At 64.3% G+C, this 21,239-nt stretch overlaps 1 protein-coding gene across 1 annotated transcript in view; it reads left to right on the top strand.

The window, feature by feature from the left end:
* Positions 1 to 19,927, top strand: part of TSNARE1 (t-SNARE domain containing 1) — a 104,203-nt gene extending 84,276 nt beyond the window's left edge. The window contains exons 11-13 of the mRNA XM_047074257.1: positions 9,659 to 9,731; positions 10,678 to 11,109; positions 18,690 to 19,927. Coding sequence (XP_046930213.1) covers positions 9,659 to 9,731; positions 10,678 to 11,109; positions 18,690 to 19,279 — 1,095 coding nt within the window. The 3' untranslated portion in view covers positions 19,280 to 19,927. The remainder of the gene's footprint in view (positions 1 to 9,658; positions 9,732 to 10,677; positions 11,110 to 18,689) is intronic.
* Positions 19,928 to 21,239: the final 1,312 nt, after the last annotated feature.

Here is a 21,239-nt window from a genome sequence, read left to right as displayed (position 1 = left end):
TGCTCCTGTCCGCCAGGGTCGTCAGCTGCTGCCCTTCAGCTTGCTGTCCACGAGGGTCTCTGCCTGCTTGCCCAACCCTGGACCTGCTTTTTGGCCAGGTGGCTGTGCAGGGCTGGGAAGGGGGCCTGGAGCCCCACGGACGCAGTGCCATCACCCGTGTCCTTTCCCCGCCGGACCCACGCAGGGTCCCTGTGCCCAGAACGCTGGCCCAGAAAGCTGTAAGCAGTGTCCCTGTGTCCCTTGCTTTCATCCAGCTTTGCTGCTTCCGCTTCTCCAGCGGAAGTGCTTGGCCCTGGGACGGGGTGGCCCCGCCCCACCCCTCCCGGCTTCAGCCCCACCCCTCCCGGCTTCAGCCCCACCCAGCTCTGCCCTCCCCAGCTCCACCCCGCCCTAGTCTGCCCTGCCCCGCCCAGCTCCGCCCTGCCCCGCCCCTCCCCTCCCAGCTCCAGCCCCGCCCAGCCCCGCCCTCCCCATCTCCACCCCTCCCTACTCTGCCCTGCCCCGCCCAGCTCCGCCCTGCCCAGCCTCGCCCCGCCCCCTGCCCAGCTCAGCACCACTCAGTTTCCCCCTACTCTGCCTTGCCTAATGCAGCCCCGCCCAGCCGCACTCAGCTCCGCCCTTAGCCCAGCTCCGCCCTGCGCTGCCTCGCCCTGAGGCATTGTGCCCTTCCAGTGCCATGCCCCTGACGGCCCTGCTCAGTCTGGCTCCTCCCTGCTCACAGATGACCTTAGCACAGCTGTCCCCGGGCTTGGACTCAGCTGTCCTCTGTCCTGACCCCTGGCCTCCTGGGCCTGGACTCTGCGTGCTTTCCCAGCCTGGGCTTCATCCTCCTGCCACCAAGTGCTGGCAGGCCTGTGGCGGGCCCAGGCCTTCCCTGGGCCTCACATCCCCTCCCGTGGGAAGCTCTGGTTGGCTGTCATCAGGCTGCCGGAGTTGTGGAGTATGAGAGCAGGGCTGCCTTGTAGGGCTAGCCTGAGACGCCCCTGCCCCAGACACTCTCCCTCACAGTCTGGAGGCCCGGGCTGGTGGCCTCCCCCTTCTGTTCCCCACGGGGAGACTAGGGTTCAGAGGGAGAGCTCTGGGGACACCCACCCACAGAGAGCTGCGTCTGGCTGTGTCAGGAGCCTCACCGCCCCAGGGATGGCCACGCTAGGCCTTCGGGCTCAGATGGCCCTTTCCAGCGAGAGGCGCAGGGCCGGAGCCCTGCACCCGCGAAGGGAGCTGTGCCAGCCCGGGCACCCTGGTCCCAGGCACGTGCTCACAAGTCAGGGCCCTGTCCCCCACTTCCCGATGGGGGAGGCCACGCTGCTGGGGCCCATGCGGCCCGGGGCCCTGGCCCCTCCCGGGGGAGGTGAGCAGCGCACTTGCAGGAGCCGGGTCGGCGGGTGGGTCCCTCCCACAGGGAGTGGAGGGGGCTGGGACACGGCCCACTTTCCACGGGGCTAGCTCTTGGCCTCCTTGGGGCTCCTTCTCCTGGCCCCTGATTTGGAGGCGGGTGGTCTCTGGCTTCCGAGCCTCAGGCCCCTTCCTGACGTTGGTCCCAGATGGGCCAGGCCCTAGGTGACCCCAGACCTCCCAGGGCTCCAGGGGGCAGGGTGTCAGGGATGCTGGGGCAGGTGTTGGTGCCTGGCAGCCTCCGGGCCAGCGGCCCTGTCAGTAGAGCAGAGGGAAGGAAGGGAGGGACTGCGCGTCCCAGTGGGAGCTCAGGCTTTAACTGGGCGTGGGCGGGAAGAAGCAGGATCCACGAGCCACACAGTTAAGTCGTGTCTAGGAGCTGCTGCCCCTTCCCACCGTGGGTCGGTGGGTGACGGGCGGTGGAGCGTTCTGTCCCCAGGCCCGCGTGCTGCCCCTTGCCAAAGCTGTGCCAAAGCCAGTGCCGGCGCTGCCGGCCGACCCCTCCTCTCTGGCCGTCCTCTCCTGGGAGTCTGGCCAGCAGGGGTGAGTCCCTACTTCCTGTTCCCACTGACGACGTACCCTCGGCCACCGAGCGCATACGGCATGGCCATCGCCAGCCTGGGCAGAGCCAGCTCTCCGAGCCACAACCTCTCCCGTCCCTTCTGGTCTCAGGTCCCCTCTCTGAGCCCATGTCTTGGTCCTGTGGGGCTGTCAGAAATGGGGAACCTCAGACAATGGGCTCTGGGGATCCCTGGGGGCACCGTGGTGACTTCAGGTGGAGCTAAGGGTCAGTAACAGGAAGGCGCCCCTCGAGACCTTGGCTGAGCTCCCTGCCCTGGGAGGTGCCTACCTCCCAGGGGAGCAGAAGGTCGTGTCCGGGACCCTGCGCTGCGGGCCCGCGGGCGAGGCTGCCCCTCACTTCTTCCTCCCGGAAACGAGGCTGCCCCTGGAAGGTGGCTTGCCCGTTGTCCTCACAGCTGCAGCCGGGACCATCCCTGGGCCCTCGTGGCCTGTCACCACCAGAGCGGCGGGCTGTGGCGGAAAGAACAGTCCCTCACTGCAGGCAGCAGGCAGGCCAGAGCCTGGAGGGAGGGTGGAGGCAGGGGAGGCCCCCCCCAGTGGCCAAGGTAGAAGCTTCCTTGTTCCCTTGTGGGGAGGGGCTGGCCGGCCTCGGGCATCTCTTGGTCACAGAGGGGAAATAGAAGTCTGGCCCGGGCTCCCAGCCCCAGCCATGCCACCACCTGGCCACGGGAGCCCCGGGGTCTCTTGCGGAGGCTTTAGTTTGCCTGTGAGAGGGGACAGTGACGCCAGTCTCTCCTTGAAAGGGTTAAGGGACCATGAAAGATCTTTGTCAGCCCACGGGTGACAGCGTGCTGCAGAGCTGAGCTGCCCGGCAGGGACGTCACCTGGGCAGGGTCAGCGCCGGCAGGTGTGTCTGGAGCAGCGCCTAGCTGACGGCGGCCCCTCCCCGCCCTCCCTGGGGAGCTCCTCTGAGGCCCCTGCCCCAGGTCGGACCCTCCCCGGCCTGGCGCAGCCTGCTGCCGACTGGGGGTTCACCCGGGTGCGAGGCTCCGCCGTCACTGAGGTGCTGAGGCCGGCTGAGAGCCTGGGCGCCGATGCGGTAATGGCAGGGTGGGCCTTCCGGGGTGCCGGCGTGTTCCCAGGGAAGGAAGATTCTGCTGTCTCCAGGTGCTGGGGTCTTCCCGGCTTCTTAGCGTGAAGAGTCCGTGGTGCTTTTGTGACTTAGCCTTGGAAGTCATACAGCCTCGCCTCTGCCCTGTTGGTTACGGCACTTCTGGAGGCCTGTGCGGGCCCACCCCTTGGTGGGGGCATGTCAGGGTCCCTTCTTAGGAGAAGCACAGCAGGTATGTCGGGGTGGCCGTCTCTGGGAGGTGCAGCTTCCAGGCCCCCCCCCCCCCAACACACACGCCATTTCGTGGACCACACTTTCCCCGTCCCTGTCCTCCAGCTGTCCTGGCTCTTTCCACACGCTGGCACAGACACTCGAGCAACTTACTCCTTCTACCTTTAGGTCTTGGCTCCAATGTTGGCCGTCTAGAATTCCAGCGTCTCTCTCCTTTGTCTAGCATACTGCTCAGTGCATTATGTTAATATTTATCTCTCTTCGTGAGAATGAAGCCCCATGGAGGCAGGGATTCTTGTCTGTTTAGTCACTGCAGCGGTCCCAGCACCACAAGGGACACACGATGCTCTCTGGGCACTTGATGACTGTTCCTCGAACCAGCAAATAGACCAGTGGAAGGACGAGGGATGGATGGATGGGAGACGGATGGTAGGTGGACAGATAAGCGGATGGATGGATGGGTGGATGGATGGTGTGTAGGTGGATGGATGGGGGGGTGGATGGATGAATGTGTCTTAAGTGTTGGGACTCCACAGCAGATCTGTGACTTAATGAGAGGGCTCTGTTGCCTTTATTTATATGCATCATTTTAGCAGCCCCCACAAAAGCTCTGTGAGAGTGAGCACTCCCCTGTTCCACTTTTATCGGAGACGGAGCGGAGGCTTAGAGAAGCCGCGTCACTTGGCCTGGCCATGCAGCTCGTGTGTGGCAGAGCAGGGATTCGAGCCCAAGCTGCCTGACTCAGGAGCGGGGCTGTGCAGCCGGCTGGCTGCAGTGTCTGACCCCTGCCTCTCAGCCTCTCTCCCAGATGGGAAGGATGCAGGCGGTCGCCGAGGGGGCGCGGGGCCCAGGAGCCGGGAGTGGAAGGAGCCAGCCCCTGGGCCCCAGCCCTGCCCTGCCCACGGCCACGTAATCCTGGTTGAGGCTGGCTCTTCCTGTCCGGAGGGAGGGCAGTGCCTCGTCTCCCAGGGTCGGGGGAGGTCGAATGAGATGGGCGCGTGCCCCTAGCCACTGCCAGCGTGGGGCAGGCTTGCCGGGCTCGGGCCCGGCTGACCGCACCGGAGCCCTCGTCGTCTGTCCGCTCCCAGCCTGGGCAGCCCCCCCGGGCCGGACGGCCGTGTCTGCGCGGGGCTCCCCCCCAAGCCCACCTCACCTGCTCTCACCTGTGAGGACTGGTGCTCCCTGCCCCCTCCGGAGCCGTGTGCACCTGACCCAGCACAGCAGCTGGTCTGTTGCCATGGCTGCCTGGCAGGCCTGGGAGGGAGGAGGCTGGGGAGGAGGCAGAGCCACGGGGCCCAGCTACCCTCCCTGAAGGTGGCATTGTGCAGCCAGAAGGCGGGGGGCGGGGAGGGGGTGACGTGGCTGATACCTATAAATATGGGAATAAATCAGTAAAGTCTGGCTGTTCCATTAACTGGAACAGTCGTGTTCATAGGCGGATGGTTGCCAAGATTCTAATTATAAGAAGAGATCGCGTAATAGAAAAAGCGCAGTGGTATTTTCTTTCTTTTCCTTCTTGAAAGTGAAGGAACGCACAGGTGTGCGCACGCACGCACACACACACGCATGCTTATCGAGGTTTCATCATGTCCCGTGCAAGGTTGTTATTACGTGGTGCCAACAAAAGAACAGAAAAAAGATTCCGTGAGAGCTTTTAATGAGCCCTGGTTTTAGAAGCAATCAGGAAAATAATGGCATGATTTAAACATTTACTGAGTTAAGGTGTTTTGAGTCTCTCCGTCACCCACTCTCCCGCTTTCTGGTGCCCACGCCAGGCGCACGGCTCCCAGCGCCCGCCGCCCTCGCGCACCACAGCCGCTGCCGCTTGACGTCCCTGGTGGGCGCCGTCCCTGGGTGGCTCTGGGGGCTTCCGGGCCCCCAGCGGAAGCTCACCTTCGGGCCCGTGGGCAGCCTGGCCCCGAGCTGTGCCCGTGCGTGGCTCCCACCCCGGCTCCTGGTGGGATCTACGTCTCAGGGGTGCCCCTGGGCCTGCCTGGGAGTTGGGCCCGCCTGCCCTCGGCGTCCTCCTCCGGGAGCTGAGTGAGGCCTGCCTGCCGGGGTCCCGGGCGCCCGGGACAGGGCCTGGGGGGACACTTGTCAGTGTCAGTTGCCTTTGCCCAGATGTTCCCTTTCTGCGTGCTGCCTTCTGCTGCTGGGGTGCCCGTCTGCACCTCCTCCCGTGGCCCCTCCCTGTCCCGGCACATCGGGGGCTCTGTCCCCGGAGCCTGCCTAGTCCTCATGACCCCATCCATTCTGCAAACAGCCACTGGATGCCGGGGCGAATGAGACCCGAACCCCGCACCGCAGGGATGTCCCAGTGCCTCTGAGCCATCCTTCAGGAGCCACAGAACCAGGCACAGCTGTGGGACCACCTGTCTGGGGAGCACGGCTGCCCTGCCAGGGCCCCCGCAGGGAAGCCATCGGAACGCAGCCGTGCCCTGTGGTCTTGTCTGCTGTTCGTGGTGGGTGTGTGCATCCCGCTTGCCTCACGGGGCTGGCCCTGCGCAGGGGCCCGGCAGTCAGCCCGGCCCCCTCGCGGCGTCCCTGTCCTCCCGCTCCCGTGCCTGCAGCCCTCAGACCTGGCAGAGACCAGCTGCAGCACGTGGGGCTTTGGGACACTCTCACACCCCTCATTCCTCCCCCACAGGGCTCACTTGCTTTGTTGAGCAAGGAGAGTCTTTATTCAAAGGGATCGTTACAAGCGGATGTCTCCCATCAGGTGAACTCCGGGGCCATAGGCTGTGCATACGCCCCTAGAGCCGGGGAGCGGGGATCCTCTCGTGTCTGGTGGAGGGGTGGGTGAGGTGTCTGGGTTAGGGGGTGTCCAGGCCCGGGCAGCAGACACACTGAGCTCAGAGTCTGTTCCCAAGCCTTTTGTCCTGACAGGCCAGGGGGATGATGAGCATTCAGCACAGGGTGGGAACAAGGGCTCTGCGTCTGGCCTGGTCCTGGGTGAACAGGGGTTGTCCTTGAGTCTGTCCCATGTGGCGAACGGGTCTAAGTCACACGGGGAAGGGATTCTCTGCTTAGGGCATTTTCCAGAACACAAAAGGGATGGGATGGGGAGGGGGCGGTTCTTAGTGTCACTGTTTCCTGGAGCCCAGCCTGAGCTGCCGTTCAGGACGGATGACGTTCTGTTTATGTGTTGCTGAATGACGGAGAGCATCGTGTGTTACGGGTCTGGGGGGTGGAGCAGGGCCTCAGGATGGTCTGCTGGGACGAGGGCCAGCCTTGGTCCTGCAGAGTCGGCTGAGCCATCCGCTCGGGGGCAGGTGAGGGTCAGGGGTCTGAGCGTTGGGCGTTTTGAAAAGAGGGAGGCCCAGAATAAAGAAGGGTGTGTGTGTGACAGGTGACCTTGACCGCCAAGGGGCCTGTGAGTGGGAACCTCCCAGGCGCGCAGCTCTGAGTTGCGGGTGCCCTTGACCCGTGGTCCAGCGTGGGTCGCCCCGCGTAAGGTCCCCTCCTCCATCCTGCTGCCGCCCCGGGCACCGAGGGCACCGAGGGCACCCGGAACCCCCGCTCGTGCCAGCAGACCACGCCGTCTCTGCTCCGGGTTGCCGGTCCACTGGGCCGGTCGGGAGCAGCCAGCAGGCCCAGGTGGCAGTCCACCCGGCTCCGTCTGTCCCTCGATCAGGGCCCCACGTGCGGGCCCGGCAGGTGTTACGCTGTGGTTGGGGGCGAGGGCAGGGACCCGGATGGGCACCCCCGGCCTGAGCTGCCGGGCCGTGGATGGCTCTGGCGGTGTGCTGAAGGCTCCCCGCCGCAGGAACCCCCTGCCTGGGACGAGTGGGGCCCCGGCAGGGAAGGTGTGTGAGGCCGGCCGTCAGCCTCGGCACCGGTGTGTCTGCAGGTGGGAAGACGGCCTCGGCCGCCGCGTCTGTAAGGGAGGTCTCCCCCGAAGCCCAGAACGTGAGCCAGATGGGGCCTCTGTGCTCCGTCTGGGCCTGTCCCAGCCTGTTGGGGTCAGTGCCGTGCTAGTGGCCGTACGGTGGCCACCTCTACCCTGGCAGGCCCCTAGGGGGGCACCGGGCTCGTGTCCCCTGCTCAACGACGCCCCTCTTTGCCCTGTCCTTTGCTGAGGCTGTGTCCCTGTGGGCCGGACAGGGCCGCGGGCAGCACCACGCCAGCCGTGGCCCTCAGTGGCCCCTGCCCGTGGGAAGCAACGCCGGACGTGCCCATTAATCCCACCCGTGCAAGCGGCCGTGCCACACGACCTCCCTGTGTCACTCCAGCGGTGCCGTCTGGGTGGGCGGTAACCTGGGTCAGGTGATTTGCTGCTCACCGTTTATCAGCCACATGCCCTTGGGAGAGTCCCTTAACCTGAGGGTGACTTGATTTCCCTGCCTGACCTGTCTGCAAAGTGGGAGTACCAGAAGGCGTGCTTACACACAATAAGGGGGGACTGAGTTAGCGTAGAAAGGCCCCCAAGAGTCGAGTCCAAGTGCATCCAGGGCCAGCCTCGTGTGAGAGAGGCCTCAGTGGCAAGGTCAGGGTTGGGTGTGGCTGGTCTGTGCCCAGCCTCTGACAGGGTTGGGGCGGAAGCTGGGGAATCTGGGCAGCAGGCAGTCTGACTGAGGCCCCGCTGGGCCTGCAGCCTTTATCTTGTACCTTGACGTCTCCACGTGAGGGTGGAGCCTAGGTTGGGTGTCCCCCCCCCCCCCCCACCGGTGGCCTCACTCAGGGGAGGCTGTGGTGACCGAGATCCCAGAAATGGGCCCAGGCCCAGGGCTACCCAGCACCCACTCACCTGTTGCAGTCCCCGGGGCTGAGGCCCGCAGGCGGCCACCCTCCCGGCCACGGGCCGCTTCCACAGGGTGGCCATCTGCCTGCACCATGGTTAAGCCTGTAATTGAATTGTAGTCGGTAGCACACGTGGGTTTGAGATCATGCTAATTGCTTCGTTTCCGAGAACACTCCTGAAAAGAAAATGAATTTCCCCGTAATGTTTTGCAGTGACCCCTGTGGAAATCGATCTGAGTTCCAGAAGGAGCCGTAGAGTGGGTGGGCCTGGGGTAGGGTTCTCACCGCCCCCTCCCCGCCCCTCTCACTGGCCTGGAGGAGCCTTCCCTGACTGGGGCTCATCCCTGGCCACAAGCCAGGCACTGAAGGAGGAAGCTTTGGTTTGGGTCACACGATAGGTGAGGAAACCTGGCCCCGAGGTGAACGGTCTTGCCCAGGGCGACCTGGCTGGCCAGTGGAAGAGCTGGTCCCTGCAGGGTGGCATTCAGAAAAAGGGTGGCCTTGGAGCCAGTGGGCCCCGGTGCCAGTAGCAGCCCTCCCCCCGTCTGAGAGGCCCCGGAGGTCACGTTGCCTCTTGAGCGCCCAACGTCTACTGTCAGTTGGGCGTTTTGACCTGGCCTCAGGATGGTGTGTGACATGCCCCCAGCACGTGGCCTGTGAACGGTGTGGCCGTGTCCCTCACAGGCATCACTGCTAGCTCCCTGGCAAGTGGAGTTAAGCAGTTGGGCAGCATGGAGGAGTGAGGTGCCCCAGACCCCCCGGGCCAAATTTCTAGTCCTTGCCCTGTTCACCAGCTTCACGAAGCCACCCAGTCTTTCCATGGCAGTGGGACTGCCATCCATCCACCGTCCACTCTGTGTCATCCACCCACCTACCGTCTCCATCCGTCTCTCCATCATCCGTCCATCCATCCGTCCATCCATCCATCCATCCGCTCTCTGTTCATCTGCCTACCATCTATCCACTCATCCATCCATCCACCGTCTATCCATCATCCACCCACCACCCGCTCATCCATCCACCCATCGTTTACTCATCCACCTGTCCACCGTCTACCGACTCATCTGTTCATCCACCCGTCCACTGTCCATCCGTCCACCTGCCTCTCCCTCCACCCACCCACCCATCCACCGTCTCCTCATCTCCTCATCCACTGTTCATGCATCCACCCTCTGTCCATCCATTATTCATCCACCATCCAGTCATACATCTGTCTATCCATCCATCAACCCATCCTGCTTCTTCAGGACTTATTGAGTGGCACCCGTGTGCTGCCTTATGCCAGGTGCTGGCTGTACAGAGAGGGAAAGGTATCCTTCTATCAAGGAGCCCCAAAGCAAGTGTGGGGAACAAGGTGTCTCCAGGACTGATGGGCCTGTAGGAGGTGCGGGCAGTGTTGGTGACACTGCTCTGCACTTGACTGCAGCTCTCTGAGGGCCAACCCTGGGTCCTCTGTACCCAGTGAGGGAGCTTACAGCCCTGGGATTCTCAGAGAGCTTGGGGTTTGGCCTTGGAGTCAGGAAACAGTATTCAGATCCCAGCGCTGTCTCTGACTTGGTTGGGAGGGGGGACCCTAGGCTCTCTTGGCTTTCACCTAGCACCCCCTGATGGCTGTGCCCTTGACCACTGCACCTAACACCTGCCTTCTTGTTTCCACAGAGTGACTTGTTGGATGTAAATCAGATTATCAAGGACTTGGCCTCCATGGTGTCAGAGCAAGGAGATGCCATTGGTGGGTATCTGAGCCACCTGCCCCACAGCCCCTTGCTCTTTCCCCCAGGTGTGGGCAGGGCTGCCTCCTGGATGAATGAGACCCAGGGCAGTTCCAGGGGGGCAGGGCCGTGCCGGGAGCAGGCTGATGTCCCTGCTGTTTCTGTGTGCCCTCCACATGAGGACCTCAGCCCCCCTCAGCCTGGCCTCTGCACCCCACGTGGCTACGTGGGCCCTCCTACTGTTCGCGTGCCTGGGCACCCTGAGTGTGTGGGGTAGGCCAGAGCCACTGGCCGGCATAGGCAGCCCCCCGCCAGCCTCTGCACCCCCGTTCCAAGGTTCTGGCATCCAGCCCGGCCGTCCCCCTGGCCATGCTGCACCCCCAGGGGAGGGTGGGGCCGCCTCCCTCCTGGGGCTGCTTTCCGGCAGGCTTCCCCTTCCCTCCTTCTCAGAGCCTGGGCTGCAGGCAGGGGTTTGCTCGACAGCTGGACAGCGGGCGGCTCCAGCGTGCCCTCGAGGCGCTCTCTCCCCAGGCCCCTGCCTGGGCCCACGCCCCCCACCCCTCGCCCCCATTGGCCTCAGCACAGCTGCTGCAGCTGGTTCCACCTCTGGCTGGCTGTCTCTGGGCTTGCAGAGTGCGTGTCCACTCCAGATGGATACCCGCGTGTCACCCAGATGGTCACTCAGTCCCCGTGACGGGCTGATCGGGAGGGGCCGTCTCCAGGCGGGGAAGGGGAGAGGGACAGGCAAGGGCTGACCTGTGGCAGCTGTGGTCAGGGCCTGGGGGCCGGAGTAGCTGGGACTTCGGCATCCCGCCGCGTGCTGACGTGGGTGATCCCACCACGATGGATGACGGGCAGGGGCCCGTGTGCGCTCCTGTGGACACAGCGCACGCCTGGGGTTGTGAGCCGGGCGGCGCTCTGCCGTTCCCGGCCCGCCTGCTCCTTCAGCCTCTGGTGCCTTTCCAGGGTCCAGCAGCGGCAGGGCCACGTGCCGGCAGAGCTCCAGCCCCGAGCCAGCCGTGGCGCCCCTGCGGCCGGGCCCTCACTCCCGCACCAAGACGCGCAAGCCCAACTTCAGCCCCCAGGAGACGGAGGTGCTGGTGCAGAGGGTGGCCCGCCACTACCCGCTGCTGTTCGGGGCGCTGCGGGGCACGCCCTCCCGGAAGCACCGAGTGTGGAGCAAGATCCTGCAGGCCGTGAACGCTCTGGGCTACTGCCGGAGGGACCTGGGCGACCTCAAGCACAAGTGGAGGGACCTGCGAGGGGCGGTGCGCAAGAAGCTGGCCGAGCGCCCGCGGGCCCCCGGCCTCGTCCTCACCCCTGTCGAGCGCATGGTGGCCGAGACCTTCTCGGCCCCAGCCCCCCTAGGCGAGGGCCAGGCTGCCGAGCCCCTGCCAAGTAAGTGGCCCCCCCCCCCCACTGTGCCCGGGCTTCTGGGGAGTAGGACGCTCAGGGGAGGGCTGCGGGCCCGTGGGCGTGACCACCACCCACGTGGGGCCTTTCTGCTTCCAGATGGGAAACTGAGCCTCGGGTCGGGGAGAGGCCGGCCCACGTGGGGAGCAAAGGAGCTGGGGCTCAAAGTCAGGCTCATCCTGGCCCCAAGCTGGGACCCTTCTGGGGGTGCCCCCACCGTGACACAGCACAGCCAGGTGCCTCTGGAGGCTCAGGGAGCAGACGACGAGGGGCCGCGCTCCTCTCCCTGCCCCCACTCGGTGCCACTCTCCTGGTGTGGGGCAGGGGAGACCGCCCCTGACCTCTGACCCCTTCCTGTGCTCTCATTGTGGGGGCTCTTCTCCCCAGGGCCCCTCAGGCCCCAGACCAGGCCAGGCCGGTCTCCAGTGGCTCTCAGCTTCCCAAGGTACACTGACGCCCCACCCTGAGCCCGCGCGCCCGCCCACAGGGCCCCCCTTTGCTGGAAGTTTCTGTGCCTGGTGAGGCAAGCATAGGGTGCTCGATGGGCTCTTCTGCCGCACCCAGCCTCCTCTGGCCTCCAGAGTGGTGCCGCCTCGGACTCCTGTGCCGCCTCCTTCAGTGCTCCCTCCTGCTGTTCCTCCTCCTCAAGACACCTCTACATGTCCTGGTCAGTCTGCTCGGGGGCTGCGCCCCTCCTCATGGCCAAGATGAACCCTGCGCTTCTCGGGTCGCTGCTGGAAGCATGGTGGGGATGAAGCCTGGAGCAGGACGGCTCCCTCTTGAAGGCCGCGGAGTGGACCGCAGGACTCAGCCCTGCAGAGACAGGGCCACGAGCCCCTGATGATGGATGGCCGCTTCGGAGCTGCTGGTGGACCCGCTGGGGGACGTGGTGTGGACCTGCTGCCGTCCCTGGGGGCTGGCCTTGATCGCGGCCAGCCTGTCGTCCTGGGGGGCGCCCCACTCTCCTTACAGGCAGAGCAAGACCCGGTTTTGGGGTCCAGGGTGTGCCCACTGGAGGGGGTGCTGGCAGAGGTGGCACTGGTGTGCCCGGACCCACCCCCCGAGTCCCCAGCCCTGGAGCAGGGCAGGAACTTGGTGTCTGTGTTGCTCCTGAAGGTCCCCTGTGCTGGCTGATGGTGGGGCCCAGTCCAGCCCAGACAACTCTGTCTGCCCTGCTGAGCCAGGCGCCCCCTTCCCTAGACCCTGCGGCCCCATGGGGACAGCTGACTGACCGGTCTCTTAGCGCTTTGGGCTCCTCCTGGGAGTGTCCCTCCTGGGACAGTGCTGATTGTCACCGAATGGGAATGCATGGGGCCGGCCTCCCTGGCAGGGCTGAGCTATGAGGCAGTGAGGTGGCTGCAAAGCCTGATCGGGGGGCGGGGGGGGTGGGGGGTGGGGGTTGTGCAGAGACCGCTGCTGAAGGTCCCACCAGTTCCTCCATCTGGGTCAGCATTGGCCCAGGGGCTGGGGCAGGGTCAGGCTTGCAGGGGCCCCGTCAAGGCCACAGGGGTGAGGACAGCCAGCTGACAGTGTTGTGGGGCCTCCACAGGGTGCTATCTGCTGCACCTTGGGGTGCATCCCCCTGATTTCTGTCCATGTTTGGGGGAGCAGTGCTAATGGGGGGTCTGTTTGGGCCCTGGAGGCCTGGCCCGGTGCCCAGATGCCCTGTAGCTGTCCGCAGCAGAGCCCTGCAAGGCAGCTCCCACTGAGCAGCCCTGCAGGGGGCCTGGGGGTCAGCTCAGGGCTCCTGCAATTTGCCCTTGACCCACCTGGGATCTTCAAGGTGAGGCAGAGGCCGTGTGCTTCGCGGCCAGCGGAGCACTGGGGTGCCCCATGCCTGCCTGGCTGCCCCTGGGGCTCAGGACGAGGGAGCTGGCTGTGAGCGGGTGGCCAGGGGCAGAACTGTGATCTGGGGAGGGCTCTGCTGGCTGAGTGCTGAGTGCGCCCGTTCCTGGTCTGAGCTGGGCTTCAGCTGTGGGGACCACTTGTGAATCCGGGCAGTATTGTGCCATCCGAGTTGGGCTCTCGGTGTCCCCAGGACCTTGCCGGGTGCAGACCAGACCTGGGCTTTGTCGGAGCTTGAGCGCAGGGTCCTGGGGCAGCCCAGGCTCTGTGTGGTTGCCGGGCACGGGAGAGACCAGCTAGGAGTGCGGCCCCCAGCGCCCGGCACGGCCGTGGCCCTGCTGTCTTCCTGCGCGTGGTGGCAGCTGTTCCTGCCCCGTGCACCTGCCTCTTGCCTCAGCGGGAGCCAGGTGGGGCTGCTGCCGCCCATGGCCTGGGGGTGCAAGGTGGCTTCTTGGCGTAGGAGCTGGGCCGTGGCAGGGGCGGGGGCCTGGATGGACGCTGGGGGGTGGGCGCTGCACTTGCGGGAGAAGCAGGGGTGACCCGGCGCAAGGAGGGGCCAAGCTCTCCTTCCTCTCCTTCCAGTGGGGCTCCGCGTGGAGGGGCTGTGCTTAGTCCGAGGGGAAGGAGCCCCGGGGAAGACACCCCCGCAGAGCGACCCACTGGGCAGAGGGCGCTGTGCCCCAGAGGCACTCGTGTCCATCTGCACCTTCTCTGTCCCCGGCCTCGGGCCTCCCGCGTCGCTCGGCTCAGGTGGTGCCCGGGGTGCCCCGGGGGAGAGGTACCACTTGAACTTACCTGTTTCTGCCTCCGAAGTCCTAACCAAAGTTCAGGAGTTCGGAGGCCTGTCTCCTTTTCCTGGAAGAGGGGACTCCGGGCGTTTGCAGTGGCCAGCAGTGAGAGCAGCCGGTCTGTGGAGAGAGCGCCTCTTGCTATGGTCACCCGCTCCCTCTGTCCGGCGCCACCAGGATCCCTGGTGGTAGGAGAGGAAACAGTGTAGCCGCATCCCTCACCGGGACTCCAACCCAGTTCCCACCGAGGGCGAACGTCCTCGTCTCAGCTCACCATTGCTCCGCACGTCCCCGCGGCCTGGCTGCGTGTCCCGAGTGGGTCTGGTTATGAATTCGGCACACGTTTTCACGATGCCGCCTCTTTCCCGCCAGCGTTGCTGAGTGGAATTTTCTGGTTTCCTGGGGCTGCTCTGGGCCTCGGGACGGTGGCTTAGGTGTTGCTGCCGGTGTGACGTGTCAGGGGCTGTGTGGACACCCCCACCAGGCCCGTGCCCGGAGCCCCGCGCTGAAGTGGCCAGAGGCCAGCGCGTGCCGCTGCCCAGCCCCCTGCACCTGCGTTCACAGACCCGGTCACGGTCGTCCTCACGGCGGCTCTGGCCCCTTCTTAGAAGCAGGGGCCATGGTCAGGAGTTGGAGGACGGCCCAAGGGCGCAGAAAAGTAGCAGGGCCGGGCCTCTTTCCCGGCTGGCCTCCACCTTTCCCGAGCGGGTGGCCCCTGCCCCGAGAGCACCTTCTGACGGCTCTGGCGGCCAGCGCCTGCCCCAGCCAGGTGGCCCAGCGCCTTGCAGCCTCCGCTTCTCTGGAGTCTGGACTCCTCACCTGGCCTCTGGTGAAGCCAGGACGGGGCCTTAGTGGCCACAGGAGGGCAGGCCCGGCTCCAAGCCCCTGGGCCTGGGCTCCCTGGGCTGGCCCTCGTCACACCCTCAGGGTCTCCACTCTGTAATTGCTTCTGTTGTCTTGATTTGCAGATAGTATTGAAGCCAGCCTTGAGGCTGCGTCCTCGCACACAGAGGCGGCCAGCGAGCTCCTGGCTGGAGCCAGCCGGCACCAAGTAAGTCAGTTTGAGGGGACGGCCCGGCTGGCCCGTGGCCCCCTCCGTCCCCTGTCTCCCTGGGAGGCCCAGGCCCTGCCCTGTACGTGGGAGGGGCACGCCCACAGGGTCTTTTCCCAGCCGAGGTGGACTGGTGTCCGGGAGGGGAGAGGCAGGACGGCGGGGTCTGCACCCAGGACGCTGTGCACGGTCGCCCGCCGTCTGCACCCCCGCGAAGGCAGGCGGCCAGGGCCTTTGCCAGCTAGCTCTGTGGAAGCTGCAGGGAGGGAATTGGTCGAGAGCGCGAGCGGCGCCCGCCCGGGAGGTCTCACTGTGTGGGTGCCCACCCATGGTTTCCCAGGAGCACACTCACCGAGGTGCCCTATGGAAAGCTCTGTGGTCTCTTCTCCCCAGAAGGGCGACGTGTGTCGGGCAGTGTCTGCCTCCTTCCCAGAGGGAACCGGCCGTGGAGAGGGCTCCTCCGACCCTCCTGTTCCTGCACCTGCAGTCTAGGTGCCTGTGTGTTTCGGGTCTGCCTTTGGCCTGGCCCCGGGCTGGAAGCTGGGAGGGACCCTCCCTTCTTGGAGCCAGTGGAGCTTGGCTTGGGACCAGTTGGGTGGCTCAGAGGGAGAGAGAGCAAATATCAGACCTTCGTTCGCTTGCGACGGGGCTTAGAGCGGCCTTGGGGACGGACCACTGGGCCTCTGTGCTGACCCGCGGCGACCACGTGAGCACCTGAGCAGGCCAGGCGGGCTTGGGCCTTGGTCCGGCCGGGAGGGAGGGCTCGGGAGCCAGCGCCCATTCACTCGTCACTTACACACTGGCCCTCTGCTCCACGCTGGGCTCTGACACGCCGATGGACCCCATGGAGCCCGCCTCTCCACCAGTGGACATCCTAAGGGTGGGGTGGGGCGGCGCGGATGGTCCAGCCTGGCGACAGGGGGACCCCGGGCTAGCGGAGCAGGGACGGCTTCCTGGGAGAGTACACGCTCCGTCCTGAAGGCCAAGTGGGATCGTCTCGGTGGAAAGGACGCTGTGCTCGGAGGCCAAAGGAGGAGCTGCCCGGGCAAGCTCAGGAGGCCACACACAGGCTGGACGTGACCCCTGTGTGGGGGCCGTGGCGGGCAGGAGCGGGGCAGAGGGCTCCCGGGAGAGGTGGGCGGGTGGTTCCCTGGGCTCTCGTTCCCCGGGTCTCCGGGAAGCCAAAGCTGTGTCGGCTTCCTCTTTTCTCCATCAGTGGCCGTCAGACTTGAAGTCAGGGTGCCTATGGGTGGGTCACACGTGGGAGCTGGTCAGTGCCACACCAGGAGAAGACAGGGGCCGTGGCAAGGTCTCATCTGCAAGATGGGAGCAGAGGCAAGAGAACAGCAGCTCGGTGCTCCCCGCCCGGCCCACGGCCCCTGCCACCTTGTGGTACACCGAGGGCAGCCAGGCCTCACCTGGGGCCTCGCCACCAGGCTTGGTCCTTCCGGGGCCTTCCGGAGCAGAAGGTTCAGGTTGCGAATGAAGCGACACAGACTTTCCAGAAGCTCAGGGCCCGGCCTCTCTCTGACGGAAACTCTTCCGAGTGGCAGTGCCTGCCCGAAGCCCTGACCAACAGAAAGCCTCGTCTTGAGAGGGAAGCAACAGGCCGGCAGGGTGGCCCCCTCCACGAATGCCCTGGGGCCATCCGAGCAGGACCTGCAGATGCCAGGACCGCAGAAAGAAGGTGTGACAGCGGAGCAGGAGGAGCAGCAGGAGGCGGTGGAGGTGGCATGGGGGCCACCTGTGTCCACGTGCACCTCATCAGGCCCAGACCCCTACCCCAGCCCCATGTTGCTCACCGGACCCTGTCCTCTGGGGCGATGCCGTCACCACCCCGTTTCCGTGGCAGTTCAGGAGCCCCTGTGCCCTAGGTGAGGTGAGTGGGGCTCAGACTGACAGGTGCGGCCCAAAGCTGCTGCCACGCAGGCATGTCCTTCCTCTCGCCTCCACTGGATGGAGGGGTGGAAGTGTCCACCAGGACGGGGCATGACATAGCCCCACGTTTCAGGTTCAGGTTTTCCCTGGGGCATTGACCAACGTAACCTCCACACCCAGACAGGAGGGAGGATTGGTCCTTAGCCAGACCTTTCAGGTGCAGATTGGGGACTGAAGGTCCAGAGCAAAAGGGTTTCCCAAAGCCACATGGGTCTCAAGGGGAAAAGCTGATTTTGGAGCCTAGGCTGTAGGATTTCATGTCCAGGGCTTTTCCTGCTGCACTGGGAAAGCTTTGCTTCATGTGCACCCTCCCACCCTCCTGGAACATCTACTTGCGGGAGGAGTGCACTCAGAGGTTGATGGATGGGTTCCTGGATAGATGGGTAGATGAATGGAGGCGTGGATGGACGGATGGGTGAATAGCCATAGGTAAATGGCGAGGTGGATGGAGGATGGATGGATGGATGGATGGATGGATGGATGGATGGACGGACAGAGGCGTGGGTAAATGGATGGGTAGATGAAAGATGGATATGGATGGATGGATTGGACAGAGGTGTGGATGGACAGATGGGTGGATGGATGATGGATGGATGGATGGATGCATGGATGGATGGAGCCATGGGTAAATGGGTGGGTGGATGGATAGGTCGACAGGGCGTGGGTAGGTGGATGGATGGTGGATTGATGGGTGGATAGAGGCAGGGGTAAATGGGTGGGTGGGTGGATGGAGGAAGGGTGATGATGGATGGATGGATGGATGGACGGATGGACAGAGGTGTGGGTAAATGGATGGGTAGATGAAAGATGGATATGGATGGATGGATGGACAGAGGTGTGGATGGACAGATGGGTGGATGGATGGATGGATGGATGGATGGATGGAGCCATGGGTAAATGGGTGGGTGGATGGATAGGTGGACAGGGTGTGGGTAAATGGATGGGTGGATGGGTGGTGGATTGATGGGTGGGTAGAGGCAGGGGTAAATGGGTGGGTGGATGGATGGAGGAAGGGTGATGATGGATGGATGGATGGACAGAGGTGTGGATGGACAGATGGGTGGATGGATGGATGGATGGATGGATGGAGCCATGGGTAAATGGGTGGGTGGATGGATAGGTGGACAGGGCGTGGGTAAACGGATGGGTGGATGGGTGGTGGATTGATGGGTGGGTAGAGGCAGGGGTAAATGGGTGGGTGGATGGAGGAAGGATGATGATGGATGGATGGATGGACGGACGGGTGGACAGAGGTGTGGGTAAATGAATGGGTGGATGAATGGTGTGTGGGTGGGTGGGTGAATGGATGGATGGATAGAGGCATGGGTAAATGGATGGGTGGATGGAGGATGAATGATGGATGGATGGGTAGACAGAGGGGTGGGTAGATGGATGGGTCGATAGAGGATGGATGATGGATGAGTGCGTGGACAGAGGCATGGGTAGATGGATGAGTAGATGGACGATAGATGGATGGTGAATGGATGGATGGACGGAGGCATGGGTGGATGGATGGATGGAAGGAAGATTGGTGGATGAGTATAAGGAAAGATGAAAAGAAGGAAGGAGATGGATGGATGACGGATGAAGAAATTGATGGGCAGGTAGATTGGTGGGTGGTATGCGTAGGTGAACAGATGGACAGACCGGATGGTAGACCGCAGCCAGCTGGGTGGAGTGTAGACAAATGGCGGCATGGGGGACAAGCACCGAGGCTTTGCGGTTGCCAGGCTGAGGTTTGGACTTAAGTGTTCCTAGAGGAAGACTCACCTCTGAGTCCTGGTTTCCTCATACGGGTGCTGCTGCCCACCATGGAGGGGCATCAGGAGACCAAAGTAGGGCCATGTGCAGAGGGCCCCCACCCGTCACCTCCCCATCCCTCTGAGGTGTTGCCCCAGAGTCATGGCTGCTGGAGGCTGACATTTCCTGTCCCCCTTCACCAGCGGACGAGGAAGACGAGGCCCCCAGCTGCCTGTGGCTACCCTTGCGGACCCTGGATGGGCCAAGCCTGCCCGAACCTGACCCCCTGGACCTACGAGGAACTGTCCCTGCACCTGCCTCCTCGCCCTCCCCGCCAGCCTCCCCGGCCTCGGTGCCCCCTGCAGCTGCATTCCCAGGGGCCCTTGGACCCTCCCCGCCCTCCACTGTGCCACCCCCGCCCCCCGGGAGGTCCGCAGCGGAGGCCTCCGAGTTTGAGCAGCGACTGCTGGACTCCCATCGGCGACAGGGCGCCCTGCTCTCCCACTGGTCTCAGCAGCAGAGTGCACTGATGGCCCAGCAGAACCTGCTGCTCCAGAGGCTGGCTGAGCAGAGCCAGCGGCTGGCCGACGGCGTCGAGGCCCTCAACCGGACCCTCGAGAAGCTGGTGGAGGCCTGCCCGGCCCGGGGAGCCTCGCCCACAGTCCTGGACGGCACCCCTGCTGGGGGAGTGGCCTCTGGGCCCACCAGAGGCCCCCAGGGCAGCCCCCAGGGCCCCCACCCGGGCCTGGAGGTCTTCTCAGGGATGATCCTGAAGGTGGAAGAGGAGGTCTAGGGTCTGGTCCCTGGAGGGCTGCACGAGGAGCGGGGACCCCAGCCCTTCTGAGAGGCAGGCTGGGGGACAGCAGGGCGGAGTTGGGGCCTCGATGGAGCCGGCAAGGACACAGGACACACTCGTGCAGGGAAAGGCTCTGGGGCCGGCCGGTGGTCCTGGACAGAAGTCTACTCAGGGACGTTGTGGCTGGAAGACGCGGAGGGGCGCTGGCGGGGCCCGGCCTCCGCTCCCGTCCCGCGCTCTCACCTGCTGTGCCGAGTGCCTTGGAGGGCAGAGCCAGCACCCCCCTGCGGCCACAGGGGGTATAGAGGGTTCGGTGTCCCCAGACCTGGAGGGGTGGCTCAGCGGGGTGTCAGGAAGGTCCCCAGAGGGTGACCCGGAGGGCCCGCCGGAAGCCTCCTCCTCCTGGACGTGTGGACACTGCGGGCTGGGCTCCTGTGGTTTTCTTGGTTCTGCCCAGGACGCCCCCGTCTTGCAGCCTGCGGTCATTTCTGCCCGGTGTTAGATCTGTGGTCTGACAGACACATGTGTGCATTTATGTCACCTGGTACTGTATGGGGCGGGATACCATTTTGTACCTACTGATGTTTCTTGCAAAAAGAATTATTTTTCCTACACAAGCATAAAATAACAACGGAGAAGGCCCTGCCGGTGGTGATGCTCGCGAGCAAATGAGACGGAGCCTGGTCCTGTTCCTCGCACGGGCTGTGCCTTTGTGTTCGGCCCCGGCAGGGAGCCCTGAGTGCTTGCTGGGTTTTCAGATCTGCTCTCTCCGTTACCTCCTGTGCCCCTGGGAGAGGGGGGGAGGGGGGTCCCTCAGGGAGCTGGGGCCAGCCCTTGGCCCTCTCAGACCGAGCTTGGGCTGCAGCCACACAGCCTGGGAGGCTGTTGGGGGCCAGGAGGGGAGGGCAGGGGTCCCCAGGGCCTCGCTGGTCTTGGGCCTCGTGCCCTCTGCCCGCCTCCCCTTTACTTCCTTCTCCTGACCCTTGTGGATAAAATCCCTCACGCAGAAGCCTGAAGGATCGGCATGGGCCGGACAGCACATTGGTGCCAGGGCTCGCGGGGAAGCCCCCGCACCGAGGAGGGGCCGGACCCGCGTCACTGGCACACTGGGCGGACCCTCTTCTGGTTTTCCATTTTCACCGTGAGCCAGCAGCGTGTCGGTGACTTTGTCTCCGGAAGGGAGCCAGAGCTCTCTGGTGATTCAGCCAGCTGCCCCCCGCGACACGGCCTGGCCGCCCTCGCAGCCTCCTCTCCCTCTAGTCGCAGGTGGTGCCGTTTGTCAATGGCCGCCTTACTCAGGTGGCCCCGCCCCGCGAAGCCTTCCGTCCGCTCCGCAAACCTCGGATCCTTCTCCACACGCTCTCGAAGCCACCGTTGGTCCTCTCTGTGGGTGGAAGGGATGGGCTGTCCTTGTCCTATGAAACGTGCCTGACTGGTTGGCATTCACCTCCCTACTGTCCGTGAGCACTGCTGCCCCTTGCTTGTGCCACCTCCAGTGGAGACTGAGCCCTGGCCCCGGTCACACGCTGGTCCTCGATCCTGGTCACACGCTGAGCCCTGACTGTTGTTACACTTTGACCCCTCACCCTGATCGCATGCTGCGCCCTGACCCTGAGCCCTGGCCCCACTCACTTCCGTAATGTCTATCAGGAGCCCCCTTGGGGCCTGGCCCTGTACTAAGTGCGAAGATGCACAGGTGACCAAGGGAGACCAGAGGCCTCTCCTCCCAGCGCTCACGGTCTGCTGTAGGAAACGACACGAAGCAAGTAAACACGTATCGGTTAAGTGTTTTCTGTGTAGAAGTCAGAACTGGATCTGGTTGTATTTGGAAGAAACCCCGAGTAGCATGTTGTAGAGAAAACACGCATTATGACTTTTACTGAAGAGATTTCTGTGGCGAGTGGTCCAGCGCGGCAGGGTGGCCCTGTGGTCCTCGAGGACCCACGTGGCTTGTGGC

Source organism: Lynx rufus, unplaced genomic scaffold (assembly GCF_022079265.1).
Source record: "Lynx rufus isolate CCGP_SWC_20201006 ecotype Redwood Valley unplaced genomic scaffold, mLynRuf1.p SCAF_12, whole genome shotgun sequence".
NCBI classification, from domain to species: domain Eukaryota; kingdom Metazoa; phylum Chordata; class Mammalia; order Carnivora; family Felidae; genus Lynx; species Lynx rufus.
This window is presented reverse-complemented; position numbering and strand designations above follow the sequence as displayed.